The 13,169-nt window shown below is 39.6% G+C and overlaps 1 protein-coding gene across 12 annotated transcripts in view; it reads left to right on the top strand.

Annotated features, from left to right (window-relative positions):
* LOC139751258 (WD repeat-containing protein 47) overlaps positions 1-13,169 on the top strand; it is a 184,781-nt gene that overhangs the window by 158,791 nt on the left and 12,821 nt on the right. For all 12 annotated transcript variants that reach the window (XM_071666536.1, XM_071666538.1, XM_071666533.1 and 9 more), the window contains 2 exons: positions 1,755-1,924; positions 6,747-6,916. In XM_071666536.1, the coding sequence (XP_071522637.1) occupies positions 1,755-1,924; positions 6,747-6,916 (340 nt within the window). The remainder of the gene's footprint in view (positions 1-1,754; positions 1,925-6,746; positions 6,917-13,169) is intronic.

The following is a 13,169-nucleotide window of genomic DNA, read 5'->3' on the forward strand; positions in this document are numbered from 1 at the left end:
TGTTCCTCAACCCTACTGAACTTAATAACCTTGCTCTTATTCACATTTACTCTCAACTTCTTTCACACACTCCACCAAATTCAGTCACCAACTTCTGCAGTCTCTCACCCAAATCAGCCACCAGCACTGTATCATCATTGAACAACAACTGACTCACTTCCCAAGCCCTCTCATTCACAGCAGACTGCATACTTGCCCCTCTCCAAAACTCTTGTATTCGTCTCCCTAACCACCCCATCCATAAACAAATTAAACAACCATTGAGACATCACGCACCCATGCTGCAAACCAACATTCAATGGGAACCAATGCCTTACATCCTTGGTAAAAACTTTTCACTACTTTTAGCAACTTACCTCCCACATCACTCTTAATACCTTCCAGAAAGCATCTCTGTCAACTCAATAATATGCCTTCTCCAGACCCATAAATGCTACATACAAATTCATCTGTTTTTTGAAGTATTTCTCACATACATTCTTCGAAGCAAAAACCTGATCTACACATCATTTACCACTTCTAAAACCACACTGCTCTTCCCCAATCTGATGCTCTGTACATGCAGATACCCACAACAAACATGAACATCGGAAATGGAGAAACGCCACTCGGAAAAGGAGACATGAGAATGTTGAGAGCTTTCTTGTTTTACCTCATCTTTAAAGGACTAGTTACAGAGTGTAAATAGATACAATACAGGTTGTGTACATAGATCCGAAGGAAACGTGTAATTACTGAGATGCAAGGTTGGAACCTTATTATTCCATGTTTCCTCCTGTATTGAATCAGTTTTTAGGTTACATTTTTAGGTAATTGCAGGGTTTTGTTGTGTTTGGGAATTAATATTAGGTAGAAATTGGGTTTATGCTTTGTTGAATTAGATTGTATTACTCCTTCCCCATTCTTAGATATTACATAGGTTTGAATTAAATGAGGAAATATGTTCAGGGCAAAAAAAAGACAGTATTGGAGTCAGAAGGGGAGTGAAAGTGTTATGTTCTTGACCAAGTGATAGCAGCTTGTAGTTTGTCTGTGGTATATTTCAGCTACAGGTACTGTATAATATTTAGAATTGAATTTCAATTCTTATGTAAAAATAGGTGATGTTTTTGTAAGTTCTGTTGATTTCTACAATTGTTTCAGGTACTTGAATAACTGAACTCCACATTTTCCCTCATTGTCATTGCCATCCCCACATGATTGTTTAATCTCTTTAAATCTCATCATTGCCCTTCCATTTCTCTTCCACCCAGATTAAGGAGTCCACACATAATAGTTTCTTTCATATCCATATGTTATTTACCAAACTATGTATACTCTTTGTGTTGATAGATGGGGTCAAGTTTGTGTTTACTACAATAATGTATGCCACAAGGATGTAGCTTCCTTATAGTATTCTTAAATGTTGATGGATTAGGAAATTCTTTGTTGCATTATTTTATGGGTTGTCAGTGCTTAGTTTTATGGAATGAGTTAGTTTGTTAAAACAAATAAAAAGAATTAGAGATATTCTCTTCATTTTGTGAAACTGGCTTTTTTTTATTATTATTATCGGTGTGTTTTTCAAACATCAATTCTTCTATCTCATTCATTTTCTTTTTTTCTTGATAGCCACTTAATTTTTAGTGTTAGTATTCTCTGGCCTAATGTATTTGCTGGCATCTTTTTGTATCTCTTTCATGAAAAAGTAACTAATGAACCATAGACTTAGTTATCTGTAAGACATTCAGGTATATTTTTTATTCTGTCAACAGACTGGTAACAAAGATGGAGAGTCCAAGCCAAGATTCTTGCCTGTCACAGCGCTGGAGGATGTGCAGGCAGTGCGCTGTGCTGAGTTCCACCCATCAGGCCGTTTTTATGCAGTTGGCTCCAACTCCAAAACACTGCGCATCTGCGCTTACCCGAAGCTGTCTGACCTTAGGTTAGTGTACAAAAATATACATTTTTTTCTGCATTCAAGTATGTGTTCATAGTATTCATATTTTATATACCTCCTGTCCCAGGAGTGCCTTCTGTTCTTTTGAGGCTTCTGTAGTTCATAAAGTGTTGTGATGTGTGTGCAGAGAGTGCAAGGCATTTGAGTAGTAAGTGCTTGATGTCTTCTTGATGGTAGATGCAGTCTCACTGTGAGCTTGTTTTGTATGAGGTATTTTAGTTAATAATTGAAGTCGGAGTCCTTGTAGCTGTTTTTTATGAGGGTTTGTTTAATATGCTGTGTTTCTTTGTGGAAGATATGCCAGTATGACGTTACACCAAGCATACAAGGCTGCATCAAATAGGGATATCTTCCGCATATTAAACAAACTCTCACCAACAACTGTCAACCACACAACACAAGACAACAGAGTCAACCTGGTCTCCTAGAGAAACATAAAAGCAGCCTCATCATAAGCAACCAGCTATACAAAAAGCAAGACGCATTACAACAATCCAAAGTAGTCTATGAATTTATATTTCAACAAGGAGACTGTGAGCTCCTTCCCAACATAACCTATATGGGAAGCATAACCTGTATGCTATCCATTAAATCCACAAGAATACTACACTGTGAACAAGACACAAGATGCTTACACATTGTCAAAGCACTACTTAGTATCAGGAAGCAGCAACAAAAACTAATCTGCCAGAATATGGGCCAAGACAGGCTACTTCAGCTACACACCTTAGTATCATGTTACAGCCAATAAGGATGCACTTACTGGTATTATCCAACCTCACCCATCTACCAGAAGTCATTCCCATCATCTCCACTTACCTGCACACACTCTGTCGAAGATGATTTGACAGATTTAAATTGAAATGTAAATACAACCCTCCCATAGAAAGAGAGATGTTAGACAACTTGAGAAATTCCTTCTTCTGAGGCTCTGTCATCTGTTCTTGATGCCACCTCACTCACGTGGAAGGTAGCGAGTATGTATGATTGATATAGCAAGGTAGCGCAAGGAAACAGACAAAAGAATGGCCCAACTCACTCACATACACATGTACATACTTACATGCACATATACATACCTATACATTTCAACATATGCATATATATACATACACAGACGTAAACATATATACACATGTACATAATTCATAGTTGCTGCCTTTATTCATTCCTGTCGCCACCCCGCCACACATGAAATGAGACACCCCCCTCCCCCCCGCATGCGCGTGAGGTAGCACTAAGAGAGGACAACAAAGGCCACATTTGTTCACACTCAATCTCTAGCTGTCATGTATAATGCACCAAAACCACAGCTTCCTTTCCACATCCAGGCCCCACAAAACTTTCCAGGGTTTACCCCAGATGCTTCACGTGCCCTGGTTCAATCCATTGATAGCACGTCGACCCTGGTATACCATGTCGTTCCAATTCACTCTATTCCTTGCATGCCTTTCACTCTCCTGCATGTTCAGGCCCCAATCGCTCAAAATCTTTTTCACTCCATCCTTCCACCTCCAGTTTGGTCTCCCACTTTTCCTCTTTCCCTCCACCACTGACATATATATCCTCTTTCTCAATCTTTCCTCACTCATTCTCTCCATGTGACCAAAACATTTCAACACACCCTCTTCTGCACTCTCAACCACACTCATTTTATTATCACACACCTCTCTTACCCTTTCATTACTTACTCGATCAAACCACCTCACACCACATACTGTCCTCAAACATCTCGTTTCCAACACATCCACCCTCCTGCGCACAACTCTATCCATAGCCCACGCCTCACAACCATACAAAATTGTTGGAACCACTATTCCTTCAAACATACCCATTTTTGCTTTCCGAGACAATGTTCTCGACTTCCACACATTCTTCAAGGCTCCCAGGATTTTTGCCCCCTCCCCCACCCTATGATCCACTTCCGCTTCCATGGTTCCATCCGCTGCCAGATCCACTCCCAGATATCTAAAACACTTTACTTCCTCCAGTTTTTCTCCATTCAAACTTACCTCCCAATTGACTTGACCCTCAACCCTACTGTACCTAATAATCTTGCTCTTATTCACATTTACTCTTAACTTTCTTCTTTCACACACTTAACCAAACTCAGTCACCAGCTTCTGCAGTTTCTCACATGAATCAGCTACCAGCGCTGTATCATCAGCGAACAACAACTGACTCACTTCCCAAGCTCTCTCATCCCCAACAGACTTCATACTTGCCCCTCTTTCCAAAACTCTTGCATTCACCTCCCTAACAACCCCATCCATAAACAAATTAAACAACCATGGAGACATTACACACCCCTGCCGCAAACCTACATTCACTGAGAACCAATCACTTTCCTCTTTTCCTACACGTACACATGCCTTACATCCTCGATAAAAACTTTTCACTGCTTCTAACAACTTGCCTCCCACACCATATATTCTTAATACCTTCCACAGAGCATCTCTATCAACTCTATCATATGCCCTCTCCAGATCCATAAATGCTACATACAAATCCATTTGCTTTTCTAAGTATTTCTCACATACATTCTTCAAAGCAAACACCTGATCCACACATCCTCTACCACTTCTGAATGTAAAAAGGTGAGAACAATGGAAGTAAGGGGAGTGGGGGAGGAATGGGATGTATTTAGGGAATCAGTGATGGATTGCGCAAAAGATACTTGTGGCATGAGAAGAGTGGGAGGTGGGGTGATTAGAAAGGGTAGTGAGTGGTGGGATGAAGAAGTAAGATTATTAGTGAAAGAGAAGAGAGAGGCATTTGGACGATTTTTGCAGGGAAAAAATGCAATTGAGTGGGAGATGTATAAAAGAAAGAGACAGGAGGTCAAGAGAAAGGTGCAAGAGGTGAAAAAGAGGGCAAATGAGAGTTGGAGTGAGAGAGTATCATTAAATTTTAGGGAGAATAAAAAGATGTTCTGGAAGGAGGTAAATAAAGTGCGTAAGATAAGGGAGCAAATGGGAACTTCAGTGAAGGGCGCAAATGGGGAGGTGATAACAAGTAGCGGTGATGTGAGAAAGAGATGGAGTGAGTATTTTGAAGGTTTGTTGAATGTGTTTGATGATAGAGTGGCAGATATAGGGTGTTTTGGTCGAAGTGGTGTGCAAAGTGAGAGGGTTAGGGAAAATGATTTGGTAAACAGAGAAGAGGTAGTAAAAGCTTTGCGGAAGATGAAAGCCGGCAAGGCAGCAGGTTTGGATGGGATTGCAGTGGAATTTATTAAAAAAGGGGGTGACTGTATTATTGACTGGTTGGTAAGGTTATTTAATGTATGTATGACTCATGGTGAGGTGCCTGAGGATTGGCGGAATGCGTGCATAGTGCCATTGTACAAAGGCAAAGGGGATAAGAGTGAGTGCTCAAATTTCAGAGGTATAAGTTTGTTGAGTATTCCTGGTAAATTATATGGGAGGGTATTGATTGAGAGGGTGAAGGCATGTACAGAGCATCAGATTGGGGAAGAGCAGTGTGGTTTCAGATATATATATATATATATATATATATATATATATATATATATATATATATATATACATATATATACATATATATATATGTATACATATATATATATATATATATATATATATATATATATATATTTTTTTTTTTTTTTTTTTATACTATTCACCATTTCCCGCGTTAGCGAGGTAGTGTTAAGAACAGAGGACTGGGCCTCTGAGGGAATATCCTCACCTGGCCCCCTTCACTGTTCCTTCTTTTGGAAATTGAAAAAAAAAATATATATATATATATATATATATATATATATATATATATATATATATATATATATATATATATATGCACGTGCATGTACATATACATATATACATACACAGACATATACATATTCATACTTGCTTGCCTTCACTGCATTCCTGGTGCAACCCCACCCCACAAGAAACTGCATTGTGCCCCCCCTTCAGCCACATTTGTTCACACTCATTCTCAAGCTGTCATGTGTAATGCACCAAAACCACGGCTCCCTCTCCACATCTGTGCCCCTCAGATCTTTCCATGGTTTACCCCAGACGTTTCACATGCCCTTGTTCATTCCATTGACTGCATGTCAACCCCGGTATACCACATCATTCCGATTCACTCTGTTCCTCGCACACCTCTCACCCTCATGAATATTTAGGCCCTGATCACTCAAAATTTTGTGGTGCTACCTTGCTGAAGCAAGGGGTAGTGATGCTGTTTTTTGTAGGGTGGGATAGTGCCAGGAATGGATAAGGCAAGCAAGTATGAATTTGTACGTTTATTTATGTATATGTCTGTATGTGTATGCATATATGCGCTACTGGACTCCACCTATGTGAGTTTACACCACAAGCGAAAATTTACCATCGACAAGGCTGCATTACTGGGAGTATAGTCTCTTCAAAAACTTCTCTCCTCAAAGGAGTCTACATTTCCTTGCTGCTGGAAGTAAAGTAGTCATGGGCTACAGGAGCCTTTAGAAAGGTGCTTGATCACTCTTTCATAGAAATTGGTCCTGAGGTAGTTATAAGCAGGGTGGAAAATGGGGATGGATGGATCCATTGGGCCTGCCTCTTTGGCTCATGATTTTTTAGTACAAAATCACTTATGAACAAATGTTTATTTTGATTCACAAACAGTAAATAAAATTTAGAAGGTATGGCTTTCAGTACTGTAATTATTATAAGCTTCCAAAGAGGCATTGCCTAGAAGTATGAGAGTGTCTGGAATGTTAACTGATTAGTCTTCCTTAAAAGAAAGGTTCATCTTGTATTGTTTACATTGATATGGCGAATGCCTCTTTCAGAGAGGACCATGTGACATACCAGCCAACAGTGCTGTTCAAGCGCACCAAACATCACAAGGGTTCCATCTACTGCCTGGCCTGGAGTCCCATGGGTGATTTGGTGGCTACTGGTTCCAACGATAAAACAGTTAAACTTATGAGATTCAACTCAGACTTGTGCAATATGGATGGTTTGTATAAGTGTTGCATTTGCTGTATTTAGTGTTGCATCATGTTGTAAAGAAAGTATATTCTGTAGTTCCTGATAGCTTAAGAATATATGGGTAGACATATTCAGTAGTTCAGATATGTCTGCATTCAACAGAAATATACTTACAGGAATAATAGCCAGATGTCATTCTCATACTAATTCGCCAAATATTTCCACCAAACAGACAGTGATGAAGATGAAGGTTCACAAAGTAAGCTCCTGCTACATCTGTATTGATTTTCCTCATGTAATTCACAATTGGAATTTTTTTATAATTTCTTCACTAGAATGATTAGAATTAAGCATGTATAGTACAATCTTAACACATTGAACGGCTTAAGCATAAGACCTTATCTTTTTTTTTTAGATCCTGTCACTCTATTTGAGATGAGGCTTTTATACATGAACATTTGTTCTCAAGTTCTTGGCTTTAGCTGTAATATTAGATCTTGAGTTATTTAGAGTCCTTTAGTTATATCTGAAGAAGTTTGATAGGTGATTTTAATTTTTTAAAGTAAATGAATGATAGCAAGCACAATTTACTGTGGTATATTTCTCTGGTCATTTTTATTTAGGCACTGGCTTACAGTATATAAAGAAGGGGAAAAACAATATAGAAGTCTCTGAAGGGATTGCTATTATGCATGTTCGAAATGGTACAATAAGTAAAACCGAATAAATTTTTTTGAGAGCATCCTTTTATACTTTTTCATTTGTATTTTAAAAACTGTAATTATTCTACTGATTAGGATGAATTCCTTGGATAATGAAACTATGGGATTGGGTTTGTAGATATTAAGACTGTTTTTCTGAAATATATAACGGAAAACTTTTAAAAGACCTTTTGTTTGTGTGTAAGCAAGTAAGTCTGCAATATTATTATTAGTATTTCATTAATTTTTCAGATTTGTTTTCCCACATTTTTTAAAATAGGAATAGAAAATGAAATCTTATAGAAACCTTATAGATTAGTATCCTTGGGGGGGTTATTAACCTATGTCTAGTGTATGTTTGGTCACCCATGCAAGCCAGGGTGGTATACAGAAAATCACCTGCAAACTTTTTTGGCCAGTGACTGTCTTCACCCCTTTGGATGTTAAAGACTCACTGGCTGTGCTCACACAATTTCCTGAATAATTTTGCTTGTTGATTTAGCTGTCGTGTATTTAAAGCAGTTGCCCATTGCTTGTGCTAAATTGTGTTAAAAACACTGTGTTTTTATTTTTATTTTGTGAGAGTTTTATCTTGGAGATATACACAATGGGAAGATAGGATGAGTTTTAGAAAAAGATGGATACAAACAAGCCTAAGCATTCAAAGATGAAGAAATTTAGCATAAAATACGTGAGTTTGAAAATGGATCAAAAGGAATGGATGCCTCATTCCTCTCAAAGAAAATCCTCTGAAGAGTATCATAAACAAAATTGGAAAAACGAAGTTGAATAACCTTTTCACTAGCCAGAATTAGGGAGGTATAAGGGCTTATTAAATGGGGTTTAAACTGTCCAAGTGGTGCACCATTGGTACTTTTGTACTTTTATTATGACTGTTTAGTTATTAGTCATTTTGGTATGTAAAATAGACCAATACCTTTTTGGAAAGGGCTTCAGAAAACAGTTGGAAATCTTTACTAAAGAATGATGAATATTAATACATTGATGATCATGAAATGTGTCATGAATTTTATTATGATGAGTGTTCTAGAATAAAGAAAAATGATCAGATAGTTTGTGAATTCGTGAGACATCTACTGCGATAAATGAATGGTCTTCTGACATGAGTTGAATGTGAAAATGATCAGCAGTATCAGAGCCTGTGCAACTGAAACTGCTGCAATCACAGCAGGTTATTATTAGCCAGCGTTGCAACTCCAGAGAGACTTGGAATCAGTGAATTTGATATAATATTTTTATGGCAGTAAGAGGGTGTCACTGCATGGGGTATTTGTATTGGTTGTGTGTTAGCTGATTTAATTAAGTTTATATATTTTCATCTTAATATGAACTTTAAGCTCCACTGGTTGGTTGACAAAGCATTTTTTCATTTTTGGTGGCACAACATTCAGCTAGCTGTATTCTTAACTGATTACTTAAATTATTGTTAATTACGGGTACTCAGAAGGAACCTACCTGCAGTTTGTATGGTTAAATATGGGTACTTAACTAATATGATGGAAAATTCAAAAGCATATATGAGAGAAATACAAGGATAAGAGTTGGTTCACTTTGAGTGTAAAAGGTCTTCCATATACTGTATGTACAAAGGAGGGTAATCACTCACACACATGCATGCACAAAGCACTTTATTATTTCTCTATCTGTTTATCTATCTATGTATATAGGTAGAGTGAATTGGAGCAATGTGGCATACAGGAGTTTACATGTTGTCATTGGCCTAGGGCATATAAAGCAGTAGGGAAAACCCCAGAAAGGTCTGTGAGGCGTGGTTGTGGTTTCAGTGGAAAATTAATGTGAGCAAATGAGGCCTTTTCTTTATCTGCATGTCATAGGCAACTAAGATGGTTAGGCTCAGTGGGCTGAAAATCATCTCCTCATGTATTGATTTCCAAAAGAAGGAACAGAGGGAGCCATGTTAGGATATTTTGCTCCAAGGTTCGTTTATCTTTTCAAGTGTACTTAGTATTATGAATGGAAATGGTGAACAGCTTGTGGAGTTGTGAGCTGAAAAAGGACTGGCATTGGGAATTCATGGTTTAAAAAGAGAGAAAAGTGGTAGAGGATGTGTGGATCAGGTGTTTGCTTTGAAGAATGTATGTGAGAAATACTTAGAAAAGCAGATGGATATGTATGTAGCATTTATAGATCTGGAGAAGGCATATGATAGAGATGATAGAGATGCTATGTGGAAGGTATTAAGAGCGTATGGTGTGGGAGGTAAGTTGCTAGAAGCAGTGAAAAGTTTTTATTGAGGATGTAAGGCATGTGTACGAGTAGGAAGAGAGGAAAGTGAGTGGTTCCCAGTGAATGTCGGGTTGTGGCAGGGGTGTGTGATGTCTCCATGGTTGTTTAATTTGTTTATGGATGGGGTTGTTAGGGAGGTGAATGCAAGAGTTTTGGAAAGAGGGGCAAGTATGCAGTCTGTTGTGGATAAGAGGGTTTGGGAAGTGAGTCAGTTGTTGTTCACTGATGATACAGTGCTGGTGGCTGATTTTGGTGAGAAACTGCAGAAGTTGGTGACAGAATTTGGTAAAGTGTGTGAAAGAAGAAAGCTGAGAGTAAATGTGAATAAGAGCAAGGTAAATAGGTACAGTAGAGTTGAGTGACTAGTCAATTGAGAGGTAAGTTTAAATGGAGAAAAACTGGAGGAAGTGAAGTATTTATTTTAGATATCTGGGAGTGGATTTGGCAGCAGATGAAATCATGGAAGCAGAAGTGAGCCACAGGGTGGGGGAGAGGGCAAAAGTTCTGGGGGGGGTTGAAAAATGTGTGGAAGGTGAGAACATTGTCCTGAAAAGAAAAAATGGGTATGTTTGAAGGAATAGTGGTTCCAACAATGTTATATGGTTGCGAGGTGTAGGCTATAGATAGGGTTCGGAGGAGGGTGGATGTGCTGGAAATGAGATGTTTGAGGACAGTCTGTGGTGTGAGGGGGTTTGATCGAGTAAGTAATGAAATGGTAAGAGAGATGTGTGGTAATAAAAAGAGTGTGGTTGAGAGAGCAGAAGAGGGTGTATTGAAATGGTTTGGCCACATGGAGAGAATGAGTAAGGAAATATTGACAGGGAGGATGTGTGTGTCAAAGGTGAAGGGAGCGAGAAGAAGTGGGAGACCAAACTGGAGGTGGAAGGATGGAGTGAAAAAGATTTTGAGCGATCGGGGCCTGAACATGCAGGAGGGTGAAAGGCATGCAAGGAATAGAGTGAATTGGAACGATTTGGTATACCAGGGTCAACGTGCTGTCAGTGGATTGAACCAGGGCATGTGAAGTGTCTGGGGTAAACCATGGAAAGTTTTCTGGGGCCTGGATGTGGAAAGAGAGCTGTGGTTTCTGTGCTTTATACATGACAGCTAGAGACTGAGTGTGAACGAATGTGGCCTTTGTTGTCTTTTCCTAGCGCTACCCCGCACACATGAGGGGGGAGGGGGATGGTATTCAATGTGTGGCGAGGTGGCGATGGGAATGAATAAAGGCTGCAAGTATGAATTATGTACATGTGTATATATGTATATGCCTGTGTATGTATATATATGTATACGTTGAAATGTATAGGTATGTATATGTGCATGTGTGGATGTGTATGTATATACATGTGTATGTGGGTGGGTTGGGCCATTCTTTTGTCTGTTTCCTTGTGCTACTTCGCTAACGTGGGAGACAGCGACAAAGTATAATGAATAAAATATATATATATTATTTTTTTTTTTATTATACTTTGTCGCCGTCTCCCGCGTTTGCGAGGTAGCGCAAGGAAACAGACGAAAGAAATGGCCCAACCCACCCCCATACACATGTATATACATACGTCCACACACGCAAATATACATACCTACACAGCTTTCCATGGTTTACCCCAGACGCTTCACATGCCCCGATTCAATCCACTGACAGCACGTCAACCCCGGTATACCACATCGCTCCAATTCACTCTATTCCTTGCCCTCCTTTCACCCTCCTGCATGTTCAGGCCCCGATCACACAAAATCTTTTTCACTCCATCTTTCCACCTCCAATTTGGTCTCCCTCTTCTCCTCGTTCCCTCCACCTCCGACACATATATCCTCTTGGTCAATCTTTCCTCACTCATTCTCTCCATGTGCCCAAACCATTTCAAAACACCCTCTTCTGCTCTCTCAACCACGCTCTTTTTATTTCCACACATCTCTCTTACCCTTACGTTACTTACTCGATCAAACCACCTCACACCACACATTGTCCTCAAACATCTCATTTCCAGCACATCCATCCTCCTGCGCACCACTCTATCCATAGCCCACGCCTCGCAACCATACAACATTGTTGGAACCACTATTCCTTCAAACATACCCATTTTTGCTTTCCGAGATAATGTTCTCGACTTCCACACATTCTTCAAGGCTCCCAGAATTTTCGCCCCCTCCCCCACCCTATGATCCACTTCTGCTTCCATGGTTCCATCCGCTGCCAGATCCACTCCCAGATATCTAAAACACTTCACTTCCTCCAGTTTTTCTCCATTCAAACTCACCTCCCAATTGACTTGACCCTCAACCCTACTGTACCTAATAACCTTGCTCTTATTCACATTTACTCTTAACTTTCTTCTTTCACACACTTTACCAAACTCAGTCACCAGCTTCTGCAGTTTCTCACATGAATCAGCCACCAGCGCTGTATCATCAGCGAACAACAACTGACTCACTTCCCAAGCTCTCTCATCCCCAACCGACTTCATACTTGCCCCTCTTTCCAAAACTCTTGCATTCACCTCCCTAACAACCCCATCCATAAACAAATTAAACAACCATGGAGACATCACACACCCCTGCCGCAAACCTACATTCACTGAGAACCGATCACTTTCCTCTCTTCCTACACGTACACATGCCTTACATCCTCGATAAAAACTTCTCACTGCTTCTAACAACTTGCCTCCCACACCATATATTCTTAATACCTTCCACAGAGCATCTCTATCAACTCTATCATATTATATATATATTTCTTTTTCTTTCAAACTATTCGCCATTTCCCGCATTAGCGAGGTAGCGTTAAGAACAGAGGACTGGGCCTTTGAGGGAATACCCTCACCTGGCCCAATTCTCTGTTCCTTCTTTTGGGGGGGGGGGGGGGGGAAACGAGAGGGGAGGATTTCCAGCCCCCCACTCCCTCCCCTTTTAGTCGCCTTCTACGACACGCAGGGAATACGTGGGAAGTATTCTTAATCCCCTATCCCCAGGGATAATTATATATATATATATATATATATATATATATATATATATATATATATATATATATATATATATATACACACACACACACACACACACACACACAAGTTTTCTTAGTTTGGGAAAAGCACATTGTTTACTGGATGGCCGAACCTAAGTATGAGTGATAGGTGTACAGCAGTGAGCACCACAGTGTGGCAACTTCCATTAGAGGGCATGTGACTGTCAACTGTGGTCACTGGCAGGTTACTGACGCCTCCAGACAGCTCTAATGACTTATCCTGTGTTTGGTAGCCATCAATGACTAGCCAACTTGTACTAGTAAATCATGAGTGTTAATTG

The sequence above is a fragment of the Panulirus ornatus genome, chromosome 11 (genome assembly GCF_036320965.1).
Source record: "Panulirus ornatus isolate Po-2019 chromosome 11, ASM3632096v1, whole genome shotgun sequence".
NCBI lineage: Eukaryota > Metazoa > Arthropoda > Malacostraca > Decapoda > Palinuridae > Panulirus > Panulirus ornatus.